Source organism: Physeter macrocephalus, chromosome 9 (assembly GCF_002837175.3).
Source record: "Physeter macrocephalus isolate SW-GA chromosome 9, ASM283717v5, whole genome shotgun sequence".
In the NCBI taxonomy this organism is placed as follows: domain Eukaryota; kingdom Metazoa; phylum Chordata; class Mammalia; order Artiodactyla; family Physeteridae; genus Physeter; species Physeter macrocephalus.
The window spans coordinates 12,702,162-12,726,274 of NC_041222.1; the positions used below are offsets into that span (position 1 = coordinate 12,702,162).

Below are 24,113 nucleotides of genomic sequence, written 5' to 3' on the forward strand. Positions count from 1 at the left end.
AACAAGCATTTTTAACTGATTAAAAGGAAAGATAGGAGCTTAAAAAAAATAAGTTTAACTTTTTTAAAAAAAGAAACAGAGAAGGACCCTGTGGGGCCATCCTAGGTACAAAGCCTTTCTGTGTCCCCTATTTCTTGTTTGTAGGAAATAGGCTTCATTCAGCCTCCTTGACCTTCACTGAGTTACAAAGGGCAGACTCAAACAGTTGCTAATCAGGGAAGGGAGGGAATGCAGAAACAGGGGAGGAGCAGTCAAGAAACAATAGTGCAGCCTTGGGGCAGGGTCCTGGTTCCTCCTCAAGGAATATATATATAACAATATCTTTGCATTCTTCTGTAAGAACTAAGGCCCCCACCCAGGTGGAGGATGGTAACTTCAGGTTGAGCACAAGCTTTCTGAAACACCTCCCTGTTACCTCACCACCAACCAATCAGAAGAAAGTCACACAGCGCTCACACCAAATTCTGCCTATAAAAACTTCTCCCTGAAAACCATTGGGGAGTTTGGGCTTTTTGAGCACAAGCCACCCATTCTCCTTGCTTGGCCCTATAATAAACCTTTCTCTGCTACAAACTCCAATGTTTCAGTTTGTTTGGCCTCACTGTGTGTAGTGCATAGGAACTTGTGTTCATAACAGAAATACAAACAAACTATTGCATTAGTTTACTAGGACTACAATAACAAAATACCACAGACTGAGTGGCTAAAGCAACAAATTTCTTACAGTTCTGGAGACTAGTCTGAGATCAAGGTGTCAGTAGGTTTGGTTTCTTCTGAGGCCTCTTTCCTTGGCTTGCAAATGACTGCCTTCTTACTAGTCCTCACATGGTCATTCCTCTGTGTGTGCCTCCTTGGTCTCTCTTTTGTGTCCAAATTTCCTCTTACAAGGACACCAGTCAGACTGGATTATGGCCCACTCTACCCTAAAAGCCTGGGTTTTAACTTACTCACCTCTTTAAAGATCTTATCTCCAAATACAATCAATTCTGAGATTCTGGGGGTTACGACTTCAACATATGAAGGGGGCATACCATTCAGCCCGTAACAACCATCTATTCTAATGTTCTCATTCAAAACACTGTGACCAAGTGCACACTTCTGGGGAGGAATTATCTTAGGATATTTTTACATACTTTAAAATAGGATATATATACTGCAGTTAGTTGAATTACATCAATAATATTTTTCTATAGGTAAAATACCTTACACTTAGAAAGGTAGTTAACAAAATATACTTTTTGTTTAATTTGTCTTCACAAATAGTATTTATTAAGTAGTTTATTATGTGATTTCTGTGAAAATGTAATATAGAAGATTTTCTTTAAACCAAATTTATAAAAATCTAAAATATCATTAGTATACAATCCTAAACTGAAAAGTTTAAAACAGACTAGTCTCATTTTACATGGGAAAAAGATATGAAAAGAGTAATGTTGCTGCTTGACCCCGACTGATTACTAATAATACTTTTCCCAAATACTTTTCCCAGAAGATGATGGTGTATGAGATACAGGACTCAGAGGGCAAAACTCACAAAATAAGAAAAACAGAATGTCTTAGAATTCTACTTAATGATGCTTATGTTTGGTTGGCTAGCTGTTTTAATTACAATTTCAAGTCTTATAGATATAGAAATTCTATTTTTTCCAGAACAAACATGCATATCCTTATAATATAATAGGAATGAAAACAAACATTCAATTTTAACTATTGAACCCTTTTACTTTTTGAGCTTAGTGGTCAACATTTTTTTTTCTCTTCACAGCCTGGCATTCATCTGATTCATTAGCTTCTCCAATTTGATTGCTAGGGCCATGTTTCCTTTAATCTTCAATCTTCCTGACATGAATGCTATTGTTGGTTTTAGTTTCCCTAAAAAGAGAAAATGAGAGAGGAAAAATCAGCCATTAGTGCCCTTAGGGATGTACCACTTCAAGATCATGCCTATAAAAAGAATCTGAGTTCTATAAACCTCTGAAACACAGAAATTTCTTTTATAGCATCTTTTTATCAGTATCTTGGGAATCCCAACTCCTAGATTTAGATGTTAACAATATCTTGTAATATGAGAGACAATATAAAAGCAACAATCAACAAAAGATTATACCAAAAAGCGGAAGATGCAACATGTACAGTACACTAAAGAATAGATGGCCCTCAAATGAACTGTAGTAAACAAATACTATCTATTTTAGTTATTTCCAATCTATTATAGTTCATTAAACTCTTAACATTTCAAGTTTAGAGTCAAAAAATCAAATGGTATAAATGCATATAATTTTCTTAAGAAATGACATTAAAAGTATAGCGTATGGACACAGAAGTACGTCTTAGCAGTATTTTAACCACAGAAATGCCAGAATGTAAAATGGTGGGCATTAAAACAGAATTGTAGCTAATAACAACATATAATACATAGGAGCTCCATGAAGGGAGGGAACTTTGTTTTTATTTGCTACTCTCATTTCCCAATCTTTTCACTGTTAGGCTTCAGCTAAAAAACTGGCTCCTTGGTCTCTCACTCTACAGTGAAACCCAACAGTCCACAGCCCCACTCATGCATACACAGCTTCCAATCAGCTTTACATAGCCTTGCTTGTTAAAGATGAATGGGCAGCAAATGGAGACCAGGAAAAAAAAAAATCACCCCCAAACCAAAAACAAATCAAAGCAATTTGGGGGAAACAGAGACTGAAGGCATAGAAGAAACAGAAACGAAATAAATGAACAAATTAAAAATTCTGTAATTCATGTCCTCATTGATAAGACAAGCTGTGACAATGTCTCAACAAACAGGATGCTGGAAGAAAAGGGGTGAGGAGGAGAAGCACAGGAAATGGGTATTGAAAAGAGAGGAAGTGGGAGAAGCAGATGAAGGGGAATGGAATGGGGTAGAGTGAGGAGGAAGAAGGGGGCAGTAAGAGAAGAAAAAAGAAGCTGAGAAAACATGAGTGAACTCTTGGAAATTAAGATTTTGATATATCCACAATATTAGAATGTAATAGAAAGGAGACACTTGCAATCTTCTGGTCACAACAGTCTCTCTATTGCAAAATTCCCCCTCCCACTATTACGAAAGCCTCTCTCTATGAACCAGCACCCCCCCACCACAATAATCTTTTGAAATAAAATTTTCCTTACTATATATACATATTTTTTTACAGGAAAGAATAAGGCCCTAAATGTAAGGTGATTAAATCAGAGATTTAATGTTTTCTTCAGAAAGTGAGAAATGAGAAAACTGAGGTAGCTATCAAAGAAATAACATAAGACACATTCCCAAAGAGCCCATCAAGTATCCAGGAAGATGAATGAAAAAAAGCCTTGTATCATTGTGAAATTTCAGAACACTACAGAGAAAGAGATCATTTTGATTCCAAAACCTTCAGAAAGGGGAGTGGTAGATACAAAAGATTAAGAATAGTATCAAAGCCTCCATGGTAATCTTAAAAGATGGAGCAATGACTTCAATGACTTCATTTTCTGAGGGAAAATGAATTACAACACAGAAATCTCTACCCAGACAAATAATCAATGTGTTAGGAGAATACAGGTAGTTTTATATACTCACAAAAATTGCCTCATGTATCCTTTCTAATGAAGCTACTGGAGGATGGATGCCACCAAAATGAGTATGTAAACCAAGAAAAAAGAAAGGGATACAGGAAACAGGAGATTCAATGCAGGAGAGAGTTACAGAAATTTCTAGGATCACAGCTGTGTAGCAGATTTAATGAGTTATCTGGCTATCTGTTTAGAACCCATTTCTTTTTCTTTTCTTTTCTTTTTTTTTTTTGGCCACACCACACACCTTGCAGGATCCCTGACCAGGGATTGAACCCAGGGCCCCAGCACTGGAGGCATGGAGTCCTAACCACTGGACCACCAGGGAATTCCCCATGAGTTATCTGTTTGGATTGTAATAAGAAGACAAAGAGCTCCAGAAAAAAAGTACACTGACAGGTAATCTGACACAGGGAGAATGAATTCTTAAAACTCAAAAAAAAAAAAAATTAAATTAAACAGATAAAAAATTCCAGTTACAATGGGAAAAGGACCTGAATAGACATTTCTTCAAGGAATATACACGTATGACCAATAAGCACATGAAAAAAATGTTGAACAGCATTTTGTCATTAGGGAAATGCAAATCAAAACCACAATGAGATATTACTTCATACTCACTAGGATTGCTATTGTAAAAAAACAAAAAACAAAAACAAGTGTTGGTGAGGGCAAGGATACAGATAAATAGAAACCCTCATACGTTGCTGGTAGGAATGTAAATGTTCAGGTGCTATGGAAGACATTTTTGCAGTTCTTCAAAGAGTTAAACATAGAATTACCATATGACCCAGCAATAAAGAGAAATGAAAACATAAATCTACACAGATACTTGGACACAAATGTTTATAGCAGCATTGTTTATAACAGCCCAACAAAATATCTTTCAACAGATAGTCATAAAAAGAAATGAAGTACTGACACATGCTACAACTTAGATGAACCTTGAAAACATTATACTGAGTGACAAGAGCCACACACAAAAGGTCACATACTGAATGATTCCATTTACATAAACCATCCAGAATAGACAAATCCACAGAGAGAGAAAGCATATTAGCAGTTCCCATGGGAGTGGGGAGGCTGGAATGGGATGTTACTTAAATGGTATATGGTGTTCTTCTGGGGTGATGAAAAAGTTTTGAAACTAAAGAGAAGTGGTGGTTGCATAGCATTGTGAATGCACTAAGTTAAATACCATTGAACTGTACGCTTTACATAGTTAATTGTATGTTATGTGAATTTCATCTCCATTTTTAAAGAAGAGAATTAAATACTGATACATGCTACATCAACAATGAAACCTGAAAACAAGCTAAAAGAAGAAACACACTGCAAAGAAGCCAGTCACACAAAAAAATTCCATATATATGATTCTGTTCATATGAAAGTCCAGAATAGGGAAATCTACAGACACAGGAAGTAGATTAGTGGTTGCTTAGGGCTAGGGGCAGGAGATGAGGGATATGGGATTAAGAGTTAATGGGTACTGGGTTTCTCTTTTTGAGGTGATGCAAATGTTCTAAAATCAACTGTGGTAATGGTTGCAAACATCTGTGAATATGCTAAAAAAACAGTCAATTGTTTACTTTAAATGGCTGAATTATACGGTATGTGAATTATATATCAATAAAAAATAAAAAAATAAAAAAAGCTATTGACATAGAACAATAAGTCAAATTGGTAATTAAAAATTTTCCCACAGGGCTTCCCTGGTGGCGCAGTGGTTGACAGTCCGCCTGCTGATGCAGGGGACACGGGTTCGTGCCCCGGTCCAGGAAGATCCCACATGCTGCAGAGTGGCTAGGCCCATGCGCCATGGCCGCTGAGCCTGCGTGTCCGGAGCCTGTGCTCCGCAATGGGAGAGGCCACAGCAGTGAGAGGCCCATGTACAGCAAAAAAAAAAAAAAAAAAAAAAAAAAAAATTTCCCAGGCCCAAATAGCTTTACTGGTTAACTCATAGGATATAAAATTTACACAAAAGTCAAATGTATTTATGTATACTAGCAGCAAATAATTTAAAAATAAAATTAACACAATAATTTCATTTACAGTAGCATTAAAAAAGAATGAAATACTTAGGGGAAAAAAGCATGAACCATAATGGAAAAAAATGACACATTAGACTATCAAAACTAAAAACTTTTGTAACTCAAAAGATACCACTAAGAAAATGAAAAGATAAGTCACAGACCGAGAGAAAATATTTTCAAGTCACATGCATCTGGAGTTTATCAAGAACTCTTACAACTTAATAATAAAAAGACAAGTCAATTTAAAAATGAGCAAAGGGCTTCCCTGGTGGTGCAGTGGTTAAGAATCCGCCTGACAATGCATGGGACACGGGTTTGAGCCGTGGTCTGGGAAGATCCCACATGCCGAGGAGCAACTAAGCCCGTGCGCCACAGCTACTGAGCATGTGTGCCACAACCACTGAAGCCCGTGCTCTGCAACAAGAGAAGCCACCGCAATGAGAAGCCCGCACACCACAACAAAGAGTAGCCCCTGCTTGCAACAACTAGAGAAAGCCTGCGCACAGCAACAAAGACCCAACGCAGCCAAAAAGATGAAATAAAATAAATAAATAAATAAATAAAAATGAGCAAAACATCTGAATAGACAGTTCATCAAATATAAACAGCTATTAACCACATGGAAAGATGCACAACATTATTAATCATTAAGAAAACGAAAATTCAAATCACGAGATACCACCAGACACCCACTAGAATGGCTATGATAACAAAGACACTGCCATTTGTGACATAATGCATAAACCTGGAGGACATTATGCTGCATGAAATAAGCAAGACACAAGAAGACAAAAACTGTATGATCTCACTTATATGTGGAACCTAAAACAGTCAAACCCACAGAGGCAGAGAGTAGAATGGTGTGATGTTGGTCTCAGGGTACAAACTTTCAGTTATAAGGTGAATAAGTTCTAGGGATCTAATGTTCAGCATGGTGACTATAGTTAATAATACTGTACTGTATACTTGAAATTTGCTGAGAATAAACCTTAAGTGTTCTCATGACAACAAAAAAAAGGTAACCATGCAAGGTGATGGATGTGTTAATTAGCTTGAGTATAGTAATTTCCTAGTGTATACAAATACCAAGTCATCATGTTATATACCTTAAATATATACAGTGTTTATTTATCAATTATACCTCAATAACACTGTAAAAAAATAAAAGGCACCAGTAAGTGCTGGTGAGGATTTGGAGAAACCTCAACCTTTATACAATGCTGACAAGAATATAAAATTAGTGCAGCCACTTTAGCAGAGTTTCGGGGTTTATTAAAAAATTACATATCAACTTACCACATAACCCAGGAATTCCACTCTTAGAAATCTACCCAACAGAAATGAAAATATATATCCACACAAACATGTGTATGAAAATATTCACAGCAACATTATTCATAATACCCCAAAACTTGAAACAACCCAAATATCCACCAGCTGGTGAGTGGATAAATATGAAGTATATCCATACAATGGAATACTACTCAGCAATAAAAAGGAACTGAATTACTGATACATGCTACAACATGATGGATGAATCTCAAAAGCCTTATGCTAAGTAAAAGAACCCAAACACGAAAGACTACATACTTTATAATCCCATTTATATGAAATGTCCAGAAACAGCAAATCTATAGAGACAGAAAGCAAGTTAGTGTCTGGCTGTCTGCTTGTTTATTTTGGAGATTAATCCTTTGTCAGTTGCTTCATTTGCAAATATTTTCTCCCATTCTGAGGGTTGTCTTTTCATCTTGTTTATGGTTTCCTTTGCTGTGCAAAAGCTTTTAAGTTTCATTAGGTCCCATTTGTTTATTTTTGTTTTTATTTCCATTTCTTTAGGAGGTGGGTCAAAAAGGATCTTAAAAAAAAAAAAGGATCTTGCTGTGATTTATGTCACAGAGCCAATCCAAGAACATGGTATATTTCTCCACCTATTTGTATCATCTTTAATTTCTTTCATCAGTGTCTTATAGTTTTCTGCATACAAGTTTTTTGTCTCCTTAGGTAGGTTTATTCCTAGATATTTTATTCTTTTTGTTGCCGTGGTAAATGGGAGTGTTTTCTTAATTTCACTCTCAGATTTTTCATCATTAGTGTATAAGAATGCCAGAGATTTCTGTGCATTAATTTTGTATCCTGCTACTTTACCAAATTCATTGATTAGCTCTAGTAGTTTTCTGGTAGCCTCCTTAGGATTCTCTATGTATAGTATCTTGTCATCTGCAAACAGTGACAGCTTTACTTCTTCTTTTCCTATTTGGATTCCTTTTATTTCTTTTTCTTCTCTGATTGCTGTGGCTAGAACTTCCAAAACTATGTTGAATAAGAGTGGTGAGAGTGGGCAACCTTGTCTTGTTCCTGATCTTAGTGGAAGTGGTTTCATTTTTTCACCATCGAGGACAGTGTTGGCTGTGGGTTTGTCATATATGGCCTTTATTATGTTGAGGAAAGTTCCCTCTATGCCTACTTTCTGCAGGGTTTTTATCATAAATGGGTGTTGAATTTTGTCAAAAGCTTTCTCTGCATCTATTGAGATGATCATATGGTTTTTCTCCTTCAATTTGTTAATATGGTGTATCACATTGATTGATTTGCATATATTGAAGAATCCTTGCATTCCTGGAATAAACCCCACTTGATCATGGTGTATGATCCATAATGTGCTGTCGGATTCTGTTTGCTAGTATTTTGTTGAGGATTTTTGCATCTATCTTCATCAGTGATATGGCCTGTAGTTTTTTTTCTTTGTGCCATCTTTGTCTGGTTCAAACTGGATTATAAGTGATGGTTGTACAACCCTATACATTTACTAAAAATCATATATACTTATAATGGGTAGATTTTATGGTATGTAAATTATACCTTAACAAAACTGTTCTAAAAATTAACTTTAAAACAAACTACTAGTAAAAACAATTTTATATGTATGTGTGTGTGTGTATATTTCCCTTCCTAATATATTAATCAGGTAATCTTGTACAATATATTTTCTTTCTATTATAATGCTTTACTATACAGTGGCCTCTACTGGGCAAAAAAAGAGATTTTGATTAGTTGATCACTAGTTGCTTTAATTTTTTATATTTATAACATATCCACTGTATAGATTAGGTCACAGAAATGGCTATGGCTTCTTAAAAGAGAATGCTTAGGATATAAGGTCTAAATTGAGCCCATTCAAAGGACAGTAGATGGGATAAAGAATAAGAATGAAAAGATGTAAGAAGGAGAAGCAAAGTTATTCTCCCAATCTGAACTGCTGCTATAAAATAAACCTTATAAGGGACTTTCCTGGCGGTCCAGTGGTTAAGACTCTGCGCTTCCAGTGTTAAGAAGTGTGGGTTTGATCCCTGGTCGAGGAACTAAGATCCCACGTGCCACTTGGCGTTGCTAAAATAAATAAATTAAATAAAATAAACCGTATAAGAATATATATATTTTTTTAAATCACTCATTTAGCTGACTGACCTCCCCTAGCCAATCCAGGAGCACATTTACAGAAAGATATAAATGGAAAGCCCATTACAAGTTTATGCTACACAAATAAAACGTAAATTAAGGAGGTAACTTGATTCTTTCACCTTTGGAGGGCAAAACAGCATAATTTAGAAGTGTATGAGCTGGTGAGTTAGCATGGATTCAAATTCTAACTCCAACACTGACTCACCCACCAAGTGACTCTGGGTTTATTTAATTAAGCAATACTTCAGTCTCCCTTTTTATAAAATAGAGAAAATCTTGTATCTCAAAGCATTATTGGGAATATTGCTTAACTCAACAGTAATCATATACATATTAGCTATAATTACTGTTATTTCTGTTTGGAAATTGACAATAATTTTTTTTATTTTTAAAGGTCTTTAAGTTCAAAATATTGCATATTAATAAGGTTCAAATTTACCAAACATTTACTTAGCATCCAAAGCACTATGTTTAAGCCCTACAGAGAAAGAGATTTTGAAACACTAAACAAACACTAAAGAAACTATTAAAATGATTAAAGAGGAGCTCCCCTGGTGGCGCAGTGGTTAAGAATCCGCCTGCCAATGCAGGCAACACAAGTTCGTGCCCTGGTCCAGGAAGATCCCATGTGCCACAGAGAAACTAAGCCCATGCGCCCCAACTGCTGAGCCTGTGCTCTAGAGCCCGTGTGCCACAACTACTGAGCCTGTGTTCTAGAGCCCGCGAGCCACAACTACTGAAGTAGAGCATGCCTAGAGCTCGTGCTCTGCAACAAAAGAAGCCACTGCAATGAGAAGACCATGCACCACAACAAACAGTAGGCCCCGCTCACCGCAACTAGAGAAAGCCTGCACGCAGCAACAAAGACCCAAGTGAGCCAAAAATCAATCAATCAATATATTTATTTTTAAAAAAATGATTAAAGCGATAACTATTCATTATCATCAAAAGATGTTATAATGTACTAAGTACTTTTAATGTACTTTTAAGTACACTAGTACTTTTAAGTGCTAAGTACTTATAATGTACTAAGTACTAAGTGAAAAAGGTTACCAAACAGCAGTAATGCTATAATCTTGCTTTTATAAGCACACTTATATATTTATACACATTCATAAAAATATATATATGACTTTAAACCAAAAATCAACTGATGGTTATCTTTCAGTAGTACAATAAAAAATAATTTTATTTATTTTCTTTTTTCCTAAGCATATTTTCTAATTTTTGTACCATGAATACTTAGCATTACTGTTTAAAAAAAGGGGGGAAAGTTATAGAAACCTCAATCATTAGTAACATCACACACAAACTGGCTCAGATAGTATGTAGGCCATTAGCATCCTGGGTTAGAAATGGAAAGCGAGACTTACAGGGCACAGAATACACTATGATCTTCAATTTATGAAGATTAAAACAGAATAAAGAATAAATAACATTTATAACTCATTAAATGAATCTTTAGGATCTTCAGATTAAAATGTTACAATACTTTTGTTTAAAGTGCTTCTTCTGGGACTTCCCTGGTGGTGCAGTGGTTAAGAATCCGCCTGCCAATGCGGGGGACATGAGTTTGATCCCTGGTCTGTGAAGATCCCACATGCTGAAGAGCAACTAAGCCCGTGCACCACAACTACTGAGCCCACCGCGATGAAGAGCAGCCCCCTGCTCTCCGCAACTAGAGAAAGCCTGCACGCAGCAACGAAGACCCAATGCAGCCAAAAATAAATAAATTTTAAAAAAAATTTTAAGTGCTGCTTCTAATAAGTACATGTGTTAATTAACTTACCATCTGGAGTAGTGTTTTAAGAGTAGAAAATAGAAAAAAATTACCCTTAAAATTTTTCTGGCACATTTAGAGATACATGGGCAGAGCAGAAAACTATGCAGACACTCTTCTTAGTGATGGATTCCACAGAAAGCAGGGTCACTGGGCCACGGGAGATGGCTGCAGTTTCTTATTACAATAGTTAGCAAGGTTGAAGCATGATCTTACTCTTGATAAACAAGCTGCAGCTAAGTTCAGCACCTCTGGTAACCAAGGTGCTACTGGAAACGATATCTTAGTCCAACTAGTAGAAATGAAGCCTATCTAATAGAATTTTCCTTGAACAATCAGTAAACAAGTAAAGTTAAAACTCACCTGAAAACATTTTTACAAAATCATCAGTAGACATACTCATCACCACATCTGCCCGATCAGAGGGCTCTCCATATCCGACATTGCCACCCTTGCTTTTAAGATCAAGAAACCATGTTCCACCATCTTCACCTACACAGAAAAGGAAGATATAGAAATAAATGTTAAAGAAGCTCAGTTTTTCTTAAACTTAATAACTGTACAATTGGAATAATCATATATAATGCTGTTACCCAGGTTGAAATCCCCAGGCCTCTAACAAATTCAGCCAATATTTATTAAGTACTTATTATGGGCCTGGCACTCGGCTAGGCTCTGAAGACGCTTCAATAACATGGTTCTTACAAAACAGGAAGTGGAGGGTGATGTGGAGTCAGGAAAGCCCAGCTGAGATTTAAAAGTTAAGTAAGAATTTGCTAGATGGGGGACTTGCCTGGTGGTCAAGTGGCTAAGACTCCGTGCTCCCAATGCAGGGGGCCCAGGTTTGATCCCTGGTCAGGGAACTAGATCCCACGTGCTGCAACTAGAGTTTACATGCCACAACTAAGAGTTCGCATGCCAGGGCTTCCCTGATGGCGCAGTGGTTGAGAGTCCGCCTGCCGATGCAGGGGACGCAGGTTCGTGCCCCGGTCCGGGAAGATCCCATATGCCGCGGAGCGGTTAGGCCCGTGAGCCATGGCCGCTGAGCCTGCGCGTCTGGAGCCTGTGCTCCGCAATGGGAGAGGCCACAACAGTGAGAGGCCTGTGCAACGCAAAAAAAAAAAAAAAAAAAAGAGTTCACCTGCCACAACTAAAAGTTAATAACTAAGGATCCCACGTGCTGCAACTAAAGATTCTGTACGCGGCAACAAAGATCCCACATGCCTCAACTAAGACCCAGTGCAGCCAAATAAATAAATAATATTTGCTCGATGAGGAACTGAAAAAAGGAACAGAAGGACTGGAATGTACAAAGACAGTAGATGGCGGCCTCAGATGAGCTTGTTAGGCAGTCCAGATGCAGAGCACAGTAAGCCATGTAAAGGGTTCGCTGATTTCATCCATACGCCATGGAAGAAGAATGACATTAGGTTTGTATTTTAAATAGATCACCCTAACAGCAGTGTAGAGAAGATATTGGAGAGGGATAAAGAGGATACAGAGGACAATTTAGGAAGGTACTGGGGTTGTTCAGGAGCTTGAGGATGTATGCCTGGGTCAGGATCGCAGCAGTGGAAATGGAAAAAAGTCTGCATATTTGAGAGAGAACTTCAAAGCAATATCACAAAACTAGGTAACTGATTGAATGAAGAGGAAAAGGTAGGGAGGGTGCAGAAGAATGATCTGCTTTGCTAGTTTTTGGCTTGGGAAGTTGGGTAAATATTGCTGTGTTGAGGACTACTGAAGAAGAGCAGATTTAACAAGTAATGCCAAAGGCAGGTATTGGGAATGGTGAGCTGTTATGGACATTTTCAGATTGAGGTACCTTTGTGACAGCCAAATGAAAATGTCAAATGAAGTCTGACCGGGCTAGGAAGATAGATACATAAGGAATCAGCCCCTATGGTCACTAAAGCTATGTGAGGGGTTGGGGTTTTCCTAGACAAAGTCTGTAGAGTATAGAGTGCTAAGACAGTGACCTGAAGAATATCAACATTTAAGGAAAAGATGGAGAAGCATCTAGCACAGGAGACTGACAAGACATGATTACAGACACAGAAAAAAGCAATGGAGCGTTTCCAGAAGGAAAGAGAGGTCAACAGCATCAAATGTTGCAGAATGGCGACAAGGTAAGAATGACAAATGCCCACTGGTGACACAGAAGCCACCGAGGACCTTGGTGAGAGCAAATTCAGTGGAATGGAGAAAAATGACACCAGAACAGAGTGAATTGTAGATGAAAATAAGTTTGGCTATGAAAGGGAGAAGAAATATGGGGGGTGGGGGGTGTGATCGGGAAGGTTGTTATTGCTGGTTTTTTTAAAGATAGAATAGACTTTGGGAATGTTAAAAACCACTGGGAAGGAGGCTTCAGGATGAACAGGTGGAAGAGACAGCACACATTTCCTGAGGAGGCCAGAGGAAATGGGATCTAGAACTTTGCTACTCAAAGTGTGATCCATGAACTGCAGTACTGTCATCACATCAGAAATGCAAACTGCAGACCCTACCTCAAACCTACTGAATCATATTCTGCATTTTTAGCATGCCCAGCGGTGATCAGTATGGACATTAAAGCTTAGGATGCACAGATGTGGAGTTGAGCTCTGCCTGTTGGGAGAGGAGGAGAGGTCAATGCCTACAACAGTTTGGTATCAGATGGCAAGAAGCTGAAGCAATTCCTGTCTGTAGGCTTCCCTTATCTCTGTGAAAGAGGAGGTCACTTTATCTGCTGAAACTGGCAGGGAAGTGGTGAAGGGAGAGATGGGAGATTTGAGGAACACTGAGAGGTTTAAAAGAGTCACTGTGGAAAATGAGGCAATAAGCTGACCACAGAAAAACAGAATTCTGACACTGGAGAGGAGCAGTGATGAATTTTTACTGGTACAGATTCACTGGGTGGTGTGATTCCACCCCCCACCCCCTGTCATTTCTCCAGCAAGACTTAGCAGCCTGGATGCAAGTGTGGAGCAGCCAGAGTTTGATCATCCAGAACTAGGATTATGACAGCTGGTGACATAAGCACCAGGTCAGGAAGTTTAGGATACAGGTAAAAGAGTGACTGAAGCAATGGATCATGGGTTCTAAGAAAAGGAAGTAAAAACAGGAAGATGCAGATGGATTAAGATAAAATAGAGATGACAAAGGATAAAAGAACTGATTATGTCAAAGTTTGCGTACAATGGGACTGTGGTAGCTAATTCTTAAAACTCTTGCCAACATGCATTAATACTATGTTGAGAAGAAAAATACTGAGAGGTTTAAAAGCTGACTGCATTCAGACTGACCTGAATAATCTCAAAGATAAAAAATGGCAAGGGAGGGCTTCCCTGCTGGCACAGTGGTTGAGAATCTGCCTGCTAATGCAGGGGACACAGGTTCGAGCCCTGGTCTGGGAGGATCCCACATGCCGCAGAGCAACTAGGCTCGTGAGCCACAACTACTGAGCCTGCGCGTCTGGAGCCTGTGCTCCACAACAGGAGAGGCCGCGATAGCGAGAGGCCCGCGCACCGCGATGAAGAGTGGCCCCCGCTTGCCACAACTAGAGAAATCCCTCGCACAGAAACGAAGACCCAACACAGCAAAAATAAATAAATTAATTAATAAACTCCTACTCCAAACATAAAATAAAAATGGCAAGGGAGTTCCGTGGCAGTCCAGTGCTTAGGACTCGGCACTTTCACTGCTGTGGGCCCCAGTTCAATCCCTTGTCAGGGAAGTAAGGTACCATAAGCCTGTGGTGCAGCCAAAAAAAACCAAGAAACAGGCAAGGTGCACATCGTTGATAAATGACTGTATTATACTACCTGTCGTGATCCATATATCCTTCTAACTAGGATTTTCTCTCAATTACATACACTAAGGAGTTATTTAACACTGGAAGTATCTGTAAGGAAATTTTATTTTACATATGTCCATATGCACTGATATTAACTTAAAAATACAAATCGGTAAAACAGAGAAGAACTACAAAAACAAGTAGAAAACAGGTCTGTCACTTATATGTGGAAATACCAGTTTAAAACAAATGGATATAATTATGGGTCAACATATATGAACCCCATGGTAACCACAAATCAGAAACTTAATAGATGGACAAAAACCAAAAAGGAAAGAACACAAAAATACAAATCAGTAGTTATTTGCTATTCTTAAATGTCTACATTCTTGGTTAAGGGTCTGGATATAGCCAACTATTCCAAATTATTACTACTGGAGGCTATACTTCCAAGGGAAATATCCTACTTTGTTTCATAAAAGCTCCAGATTACCAGAAGTAACCCTTACCTGAGAGTTCAAACTGATAGATTGCTTGAGTGGCTTTAACAACATCATCACTGAGAGAGTCCTTAACAATTCTAAATGTTCCTTCCACAGCTCCAGAACGTGGTTTTGGTGGTGGCTGCGCCTCCTCTTCTTTCAATTCTGGAAGAGCACCTATAAAATGTTATTGATATAAGTAACTTTAAAGCCTAGGCAATGTAAGGTCACACACAAAATTAATTAGTTAGAAAACAGACTTGCTACCAATTAGACCCATTTAACCAAAATGACCTTAAATACATTCAGTGGCACCTTAAAGTATAAAAGCATAAATCAAACTGATGGAATAACAGCCAAACACGTCAGTTACGATTATAAATGTAAATGGTTTATACTCTTCAAGTAAAAGACTACCTCCTAGATTAGCTTTTAAAAAAACCCATTAATTTATACAGTGTTTATAATAAACAGATTTAAACAACCTATTAGAGTTTTAGTGGTAACAATTAATCACTCCTTTATCATCATCCCTGAGTTCCAAAACCAAATGAGAAAAGAAGACCGTGGAGTCAGAAAGATGGAGATCAGAATATCAACTGTGTAAATGAGTGGAGATGAATTGGCGACTGTAGCTTGAATCAACAGCCAAGTGAACTTCTCAATAACTTTACCTCTAAACATATTCACCTAGTCTTTTCATCCCTGTATTGAACCTGCCTCCTCCCATCAAGGAATGGAAATGCCTCTGTAAGTAAAGATCATGTGCAAACTGAGGATAGTCTACTCTGAAAGAAAGAAGGCTCAAAAGGGTCTAAACCACACAAACTCGTTTCTTCTCCCAATCTCAATCAGATTGGTCCCTCCCACTAGATGAAGAGGTAGGTCAAACCATGTATTAGTCTCCTGAAGGCTCCACTACCTAGAAACGCAAGGTCAGGGGAATAGAGGTTGCAACATTTTAAATTTTGTATTCACTTAAACCATTGGCCATAACCATTCAGCATATGATGAGCCAGGGGAGATCTGCAGTGCACAGGACTGTTCGAATCCCATAGCATGAAGCTGTCCCCCAATACCAACCTCTGTGTCTTTATTTATCCTCCTGGAATTATTTGTGGGCAGTTTGGCTGCCCCCAGAAATAGCTGAGAATAATTTGTTATTTAAACTAACTCAAAGGACTATCTGTACTCTAGGCTGAAGATTAACTCTCCATCTATCTCCCAGCTCAAATCATACCCAGCCATCTTGTCCAATATAACTCACCAAAGGCTATTAAATAAAATCTAACTGACAGCATAAAGATACTCCAGAGTACAACATAACCAATTCAAAGTATCCTAAATTTATTGAATATAAACTACCTTCCATTATGATGTTTCCAGACACAAATAAACAGTAAAAGCCTTCTCACAAAGTTCAGCAGATATTAAAGATGAAATACTTAAGATCCAATGGAGCAAAGAATATATTACTATTATAGTATTTTGAAGCCAGTTTAAAAATTCAGATATGTATTTCAATATTTAATGCTGACAGTGTAGTGAGGGAGGTACTCATATAATGCCAATATTTATAATTCTGGAAGGATGTTTCATAGTATGTATCAGGAACCCTCCCACTGCCTGATTATCCACTTTTAGTGATCCACTATAAGAAAATCCTGTAACATTTATAAAATGAAACAATTACAAACCACTAAAATAAATATTACATTCATGTGATACAATACTAAGTTGCCAATTTCAAAAATTTGTTTTTGAAGACCTGGATAATATTCACAATATAATGTTAAGTAAAATGAAGTATATACAATTAAATATAATATGATCCAATCAGGTAAAGTATATATTTCTGGATATGAATTTTAAGTTACATTTTCAAAAAATAAGAGAGACTGGAAAGAAATAAGCCAAAATACAGACAGTATTTATACTTGGATGGTGGGTTACATGTGATTTAAAAAATTTTCTTTATGCTTTTCTGTACTAAGCTTTTCTATACAAATTAATTTAAAATGGTATCAAAATTGATTAAATTACATTATGAAATCTATTGGATGTGGCCAAAGTTATATTAAGGGGGTAAATGCACAGTCAAAATTATTTTATTATTTTTAAAGGAATAAAAATGAATATTAGCCTAACAAGCAAGAAAAGGAACAAAAGCGTGCAACCTCAAACAAAGCAGAAAAGAGAAAATAATAAAGCAAAAATTTTAAAAGTAATGAATCAAATGGTTGCAGAATTTTGTGAATATACTAAAAATCACTTAACTACATACTTTAAAATGGTGAATTTTTGGTATATGTAAATTATACCTCAAAGCTGTTATAAAAAGAAATAATAAATCAGTAAAAAGAAAAGCAGTAGAATGAAAAATGAAATAAAATTTAAAATATGGTTCTTTTGAGAAAAAACAATAAGATACAGTAAAATTGGGCAACTTTCTGGAAAATTTAATCAAAGAAAAAAGGAGAAAAAAACTTTAAAAAGAGAAAAGGGATAAAATAAATATGAAAATTTTTAAATTATAAGTGAATACTACATGTCAATCCTTAAATAAATTTTAAAACTTCAAATGGATAGTTCTGGTTTTTTTATTTTAGAAAAGCCCAATAATTGAATGACAAAATAAAAACATTTTCAAAGAAACAACTTCAGAAAAGACTCAAATAACTTAGTAGGTGAGATATGTCACACCTTCAAGGAAAAGAACATAGAAAAAGGAAGTTACCCAATTGACTTCCATACTCAAAATATAACAAAAAATAAAATATAGAAAATATATAATAAAAATGTAGACATTAATCTAAATAACTGATAAAAATCTTAACCAACATCTAATACCTTACGGGTAAAATCTAAAGATTTTCCCATTAAAATTAAGAATAAAATAAGAATACCTAAAATAAATAGTTTCAATAAATATTTCCAAATTCTCCTGGAAGTTCGAGTCAGTATATTAAGATATATGCCAGAAATGATCCTGGGGGCTTCCCTCGTGGCGCAGTGGTTGAGAATCTGCCTGCTAATGCAGGGAACACGGGTTCGAGCCCTGGTCTGGGAAGATCCCACATGCCGCGGAGCAACTGGGCCCGTGAGCCACAACTACTGAGCCTGCGCGTCTGGAGCCTGTGCTCTCAAAACAGCAAAAATAAATAAATAAAATTAATAAACCCCTACCCCCCACAAAAAAAAAAAAAAAAAAAAGAAATGATCCTGTAAGATACTCTTATTATATGCAGACAGTAAGTTGGGGCATTTAGGAAATTCAAGATAATTACTCAATGATAATTACATCAACTAACATTTATAGGGGACTTACTATATAAATTTCACAATATGATACACTATCAATTATACTTAATCCTCATGATACATAAGGAAAGTGAGAGCTGAGAAAACTGTTTCAGAGAGCTGAAGTGACTTGTCCAAGGTCACAGATATAAGTGACAGGGACAGGACTTGTACCCAGATCTGTCTTATCCCAAAGTCTATGCTTTCAGTAACTGTCTCTCTATTAGAAACTATTAGAAGTCTAAAACAAGACAAAAACTCATGAAGGTGACCAGATATAAAATAAATATAAAAAGTTAGTTTCCCCCTTCTTATTTATAACGTGTCTTGTTTAAGACAGCATTTCAATATATTTAATAAAATAAACAATCCAAGATTCAAGTAAAAAGAAGTGAGTGAGGTTTTTAAATGGCAACTGGAATACTCAGTGACACACCTAAGGTTACATGGCAGTATGTGGCACAGCAGGAATTCCAACCCAGACAGTCTGACTGGGTAATGCTTCCTCTACATTTTCTTGTATGTCTAACTATGTAATTTTATATAGCCAACATAAAGGCTGAGCACAGAACCAATACCTAAACTCAGCAGAACTGGACCAAGCAGAGGCTGCTAAAAGTGAGGAAAGCAAAGACACAGGCTTCCTTCAAGTTTCTGGAGGCAGGAAATATATAGGAATGTATTTGGTTTTAGTAGGTATAATACCAGACAGAACTAAGTTTGTCATATAATAACTGCTGGAACTCCTACTTCAGGTGATTTGTCTATTAATCAATATATCATCTTTATCATCTGAGATGCCAAGGAGATGGCAGCAAAAACTACAGTGTAGCCCTGAAAGACGCTTGCCAAGAGATAAACTGCATCATTTATCACCTGAAATATTTAGACATAGCATGATGACTCTGCACAAGAGAATAAAACTTTAGGAGACAAAAAACAAACCAGTAATATATTTGAAAGGTACATTCAGTACACAAAAAATATGGAAACTTTTGGGAAACAAATGAAACTAAGTTCCCCTAAAACAAGTTTACCAGGTTTATGATTAGTCTCTCTATCCAAAACTTTATTCCCTTTTTTTAAAATGATATTTGTCTTTCTCAGTCAAGCAGTACTTTCTTTTTTTTTTTTAAATTATTTTATTTATTTTATTTTTGGCTACATCATTGGGTCTTTGTTGCTGTGCGCTGGCTTTTCTCTAGTTGCGGTGAGCAGGGGCTACTCTTCGTTGCGGTGCAGGGGCTTCTCATTGCAGTGGCTTCCCTTATTGCAGAGCATGGGCTCTAGGCACACAGGCTTCAGTAGTTGCAGCACATGGGCTCAGTAGTTGTGGCTCGTGGGCTCTAGAGCACAGGCTCAGCAGTTGTGGTGCATGGGCTTAGCTGCGCCTCGGCATGTGGGGTCGCACATGGGCTCAGTAGTTGTGGCTCGTGGGCTCTAGAGCACAGGCTCAGCAGTTGTGGTGCATGGGCTTAGCTGCTCCTCGGCATGTGGGATCTTCCCAGACCAGGGCACGAACCTGTGTCCCCTGCACTAGCAGGCGGATTCTTAACCACTGTGCCACCAGGGAAGCCCCAAAACTTTATTCCCTTGCTTGTCTCCTCTGACCTTAGTGCCTTTCTTGTCCAGTCTGACCTCAATCCTATGCTAATTGAACACTAATCAACCAGAGTCAGATGACTAAAACTGCTGTTGTCGATAACATCATTGATGTACTAAAACTGCTGCTGTAGATTGCATCATTACTGTACAAACTCAGAGCAAGATGAATTAACAGGCCCCTGAGCCATGGACCACCTGGCCAGAGAATCAGAAACCAGAGACATCCTGACTCCCAAAACTATGATTAAGAAATGTCACAGAAATGTCACAAGAACTCCTTCACATGAAAACTAATATAAAATAAGGGAAGAAAGTCATATATAACTGGCTGAGATGAAAAAACAATAAAATAAAATGAAAAAGGAAATGGGAAACATGACAAACAAAAAGTATAATAGCAGAATTAAAATAAACATTAGGAGCAATATGGAAGAGAGATGAATGTGTCTAAAATCTTATCAGTAATACAGAGTACAAACTTGAAAAGGTCTCTCAGAATGCAGAAGAAAAGAACAAAAATATGGAAATAGTAACAAAAGATAGTGAAAACTACAGGGGAAAGGGACAGGGTAGCCAGACTAAGTGTTTCTGAGGGGAATCCAGAAAAAATGGAATAGAAGCAATTAAAATTATAACTAAAGAAAAAAAGAAAAAATAAACTGGAGGTTGAAAAAAAAAAAAGACTCAGTGAACTCCCTGTGTTGCAATGGGCAGGAAAAATCAATGAAGAGGGCTTCCCTGGTGGCCCAGTGGTTAAGAATCTGCCTGCCAATGCAGGAGACACGGGTTTGAGCCCTGGTCCGGGAAGATCCCACATGCCAAGGAGCAACTAAGCCCGTGAGCCACAACTACTGAGCCTGCGCTCTAGAGCCTGCAAACTACAACTACTGAGCCCGCTTGCCTAAAGTCTGTACTCTGCAACAAGAGAAGCCACCACAATGAGAAGCCTGTGAACTGCAACGAAGAGTAGCCCCTGCTCACTGCAACTAGAGAAAGCCCATGCACAGCAATGAAGACCCAACACAGCCATAAATAAATAAATTTATTGAAAAAAATGATAATTACATATATGTTATACAAAACAAATACACAAAGCACAAATACCAGAAAAAGTACAAGGCTGTCAATATTTTCCTCCCCCTTTGGAAATGAGGGATACATACTGACCTCTGGGAGAGACACTGTGAAATCAACATACAATAGATCTGGATATGGATGTAAAAAATCACCTGAAAGAGTTAAGTTAGATCTCAGGTCAGAAATACTGAGCTACTACCTATATGAATATATTAATGTATCTACAGAAAATGTCAAGTAGAATTGCAGTTGACTGAAACATCACTCCTCCACTTAATTTTTTGTACAGGGAAGAGAGGCTTTAGCCAAAGGAATTTGAGAATTCTGACCTCAAAGATGAGGGCATCCCACCTGTAGAGATGGATATAGGGATTGCAGTCAATGCACCTGACATTTTCTGACCCCAAAGACAAAAATCACTCCTATCAAAGCCCGATGTCAGTAAACATTTACCTTACATTCTGCTTATCTAACCCATCTTATTCTGAGTCCATGGTCATGAAACAATCTTCTGACTATGATTCTGTTCTCTATGTCATTATGCCCAGAGGGAGAGAATAAGCTGCTCACAGCAACTCCATGTTCAGTCCGTGAGATGGCAACTCCTCATTATAAAATAAATTGGATTACTGGGGGGAAAATATGCTAATACTTCAAGTATTCAGGAGTTAGGAAATTAATTTAAGTTTACTGGTTAAGGATATGGACTTTAGAATCAGAAAAATATTAATTTAAATTCTGGCTCTGCCACATGCCAGCTCTGTGATCTCCAATGTAAAATGAGGACAATGATACCTGCCTTGTAGGATTTTAAGTATTAAATGAGACAATGCATGCAAAGTACTTAGCACAGTGTTTGCCATATAGTAGGTGCCCAATAAATATTTGTTGAAAAACAACATGAATGTATGAACTTTATTCCCTTTTTTTAAAATGATATTTGTCTTTCTCAGTCAAGCAGTACTTTCTTTTTTTTTTTTAAATTATTTTATTTATTTTATTTTTGGCTACATCATTGGGTCTTTGTTGCTGTGCGCTGGCTTTTCTCTAGTTGCGGTGAGCAGGGGCTACTCTTCGTTGCGGTGCAGGGGCTTCTCATTGCAGTGGCTTCCCTTATTGCAGAGCATGGGCTCTAGGCACACAGGCTTCAGTAGTTGCAGCACATGGGCTCAGTAGTTGTGGCTCGTGGGCTCTAGAGCACAGGCTCAGCAGTTGTGGTGCATGGGCTTAGCTGCTCCTCGGCATGTGGGATCTTCCCAGACCAGGGCACGAACCTGTGTCCCCTGCACTAGCAGGCGGATTCTTAACCACTGTGCCACCAGGGAAGCCCCAAAACTTTATTCCCTTGCTTGTCTCCTCTGACCTTAGTGCCTTTCTTGTCCAGTCTGACCTCAATCCTATGCTAATTGAACACTAATCAACCAGAGTCAGATGACTAAAACTGCTGTTGTCGATAACATCATTGATGTACTAAAACTGCTGCTGTAGATTGCATCATTACTGTACAAACTCAGAGCAAGATGAATTAACAGGCCCCTGAGCCATGGACCACCTGGCCAGAGAATCAGAAACCAGAGACATCCTGACTCCCAAAACTATGATTAAGAAATGTCACAGAAATGTCACAAGAACTCCTTCACATGAAAACTAATATAAAATAAGGGAAGAAAGTCATATATAACTGGCTGAGATGAAAAAACAATAAAATAAAATGAAAAAGGAAATGGGAAACATGACAAACAAAAAGTATAATAGCAGAATTAAAATAAACATTAGGAGCAATATGGAAGAGAGATGAATGTGTCTAAAATCTTATCAGTAATACAGAGTACAAACTTGAAAAGGTCTCTCAGAATGCAGAAGAAAAGAACAAAAATATGGAAATAGTAACAAAAGATAGTGAAAACTACAGGGGAAAGGGACAGGGTAGCCAGACTAAGTGTTTCTGAGGGGAATCCAGAAAAAATGGAATAGAAGCAATTAAAATTATAACTAAAGAAAAAAAGAAAAAATAAACTGGAGGTTGAAAAAAAAAAAAGACTCAGTGAACTCCCTGTGTTGCAATGGGCAGGAAAAATCAATGAAGAGGGCTTCCCTGGTGGCCCAGTGGTTAAGAATCTGCCTGCCAATGCAGGAGACACGGGTTTGAGCCCTGGTCCGGGAAGATCCCACATGCCAAGGAGCAACTAAGCCCGTGAGCCACAACTACTGAGCCTGCGCTCTAGAGCCTGCAAACTACAACTACTGAGCCCGCTTGCCTAAAGTCTGTACTCTGCAACAAGAGAAGCCACCACAATGAGAAGCCTGTGAACTGCAACGAAGAGTAGCCCCTGCTCACTGCAACTAGAGAAAGCCCATGCACAGCAATGAAGACCCAACACAGCCATAAATAAATAAATTTATTGAAAAAAATGATAATTACATATATGTTATACAAAACAAATACACAAAGCACAAATACCAGAAAAAGTACAAGGCTGTCAATATTTTCCTCCCCCTTTGGAAATGAGGGATACATACTGACCTCTGGGAGAGACACTGTGAAATCAACATACAATAGATCTGGATATGGATGTAAAAAATCACCTGAAAGAGTTAAGTTAGATCTCAGGTCAGAAATACTGAGCTACTACCTATATGAATATATTAATGTATCTACAGAAAATGTCAAGTAGAATTGCAGTTGACTGAAACATCACTCCTCCACTTAATTTTTTGTACAGGGAAGAGAGGCTTTAGCCAAAGGAATTTGAGAATTCTGACCTCAAAGATGAGGGCATCCCACCTGTAGAGATGGATATAGGGATTGCAGTCAATGCACCTGACATTTTCTGACCCCAAAGACAAAAATCACTCCTATCAAAGCCCGATGTCAGTAAACATTTACCTTACATTCTGCTTATCTAACCCATCTTATTCTGAGTCCATGGTCATGAAACAATCTTCTGACTATGATTCTGTTCTCTATGTCATTATGCCCAGAGGGAGAGAATAAGCTGCTCACAGCAACTCCATGTTCAGTCCGTGAGATG

The 24,113-nt window shown here is 37.7% G+C and overlaps 1 protein-coding gene and 1 non-coding gene across 3 annotated transcripts in view; both read right to left on the reverse strand.

Annotated features, from left to right (window-relative positions):
• Window positions 1-1,311: 1,311 nt before the first annotated feature.
• Window positions 1,312-24,113, reverse strand: part of HSDL2 (hydroxysteroid dehydrogenase like 2) — a 71,467-nt gene continuing 48,665 nt past the window's right edge. The window contains exons 9-11 of one of the 2 annotated variants that reach the window (XM_007106717.4): window positions 15,127-15,276; window positions 11,203-11,331; window positions 1,312-1,872 (exon numbers count right to left, since the gene is read on the reverse strand). In XM_007106717.4, coding sequence (XP_007106779.1) covers window positions 1,760-1,872; window positions 11,203-11,331; window positions 15,127-15,276 — 392 coding nt within the window. In that variant the 3' untranslated portion in view covers window positions 1,312-1,759. The remainder of the gene's footprint in view (window positions 1,873-11,202; window positions 11,332-15,126; window positions 15,277-24,113) is intronic. The other variant, XM_007106718.4, reaches the window with a different exon arrangement.
• TRNAW-CCA (transfer RNA tryptophan (anticodon CCA)) lies at window positions 3,820-3,892 on the reverse strand. Its single transcript has one exon. It is a non-coding gene; the product is annotated as a tRNA-Trp (tRNA).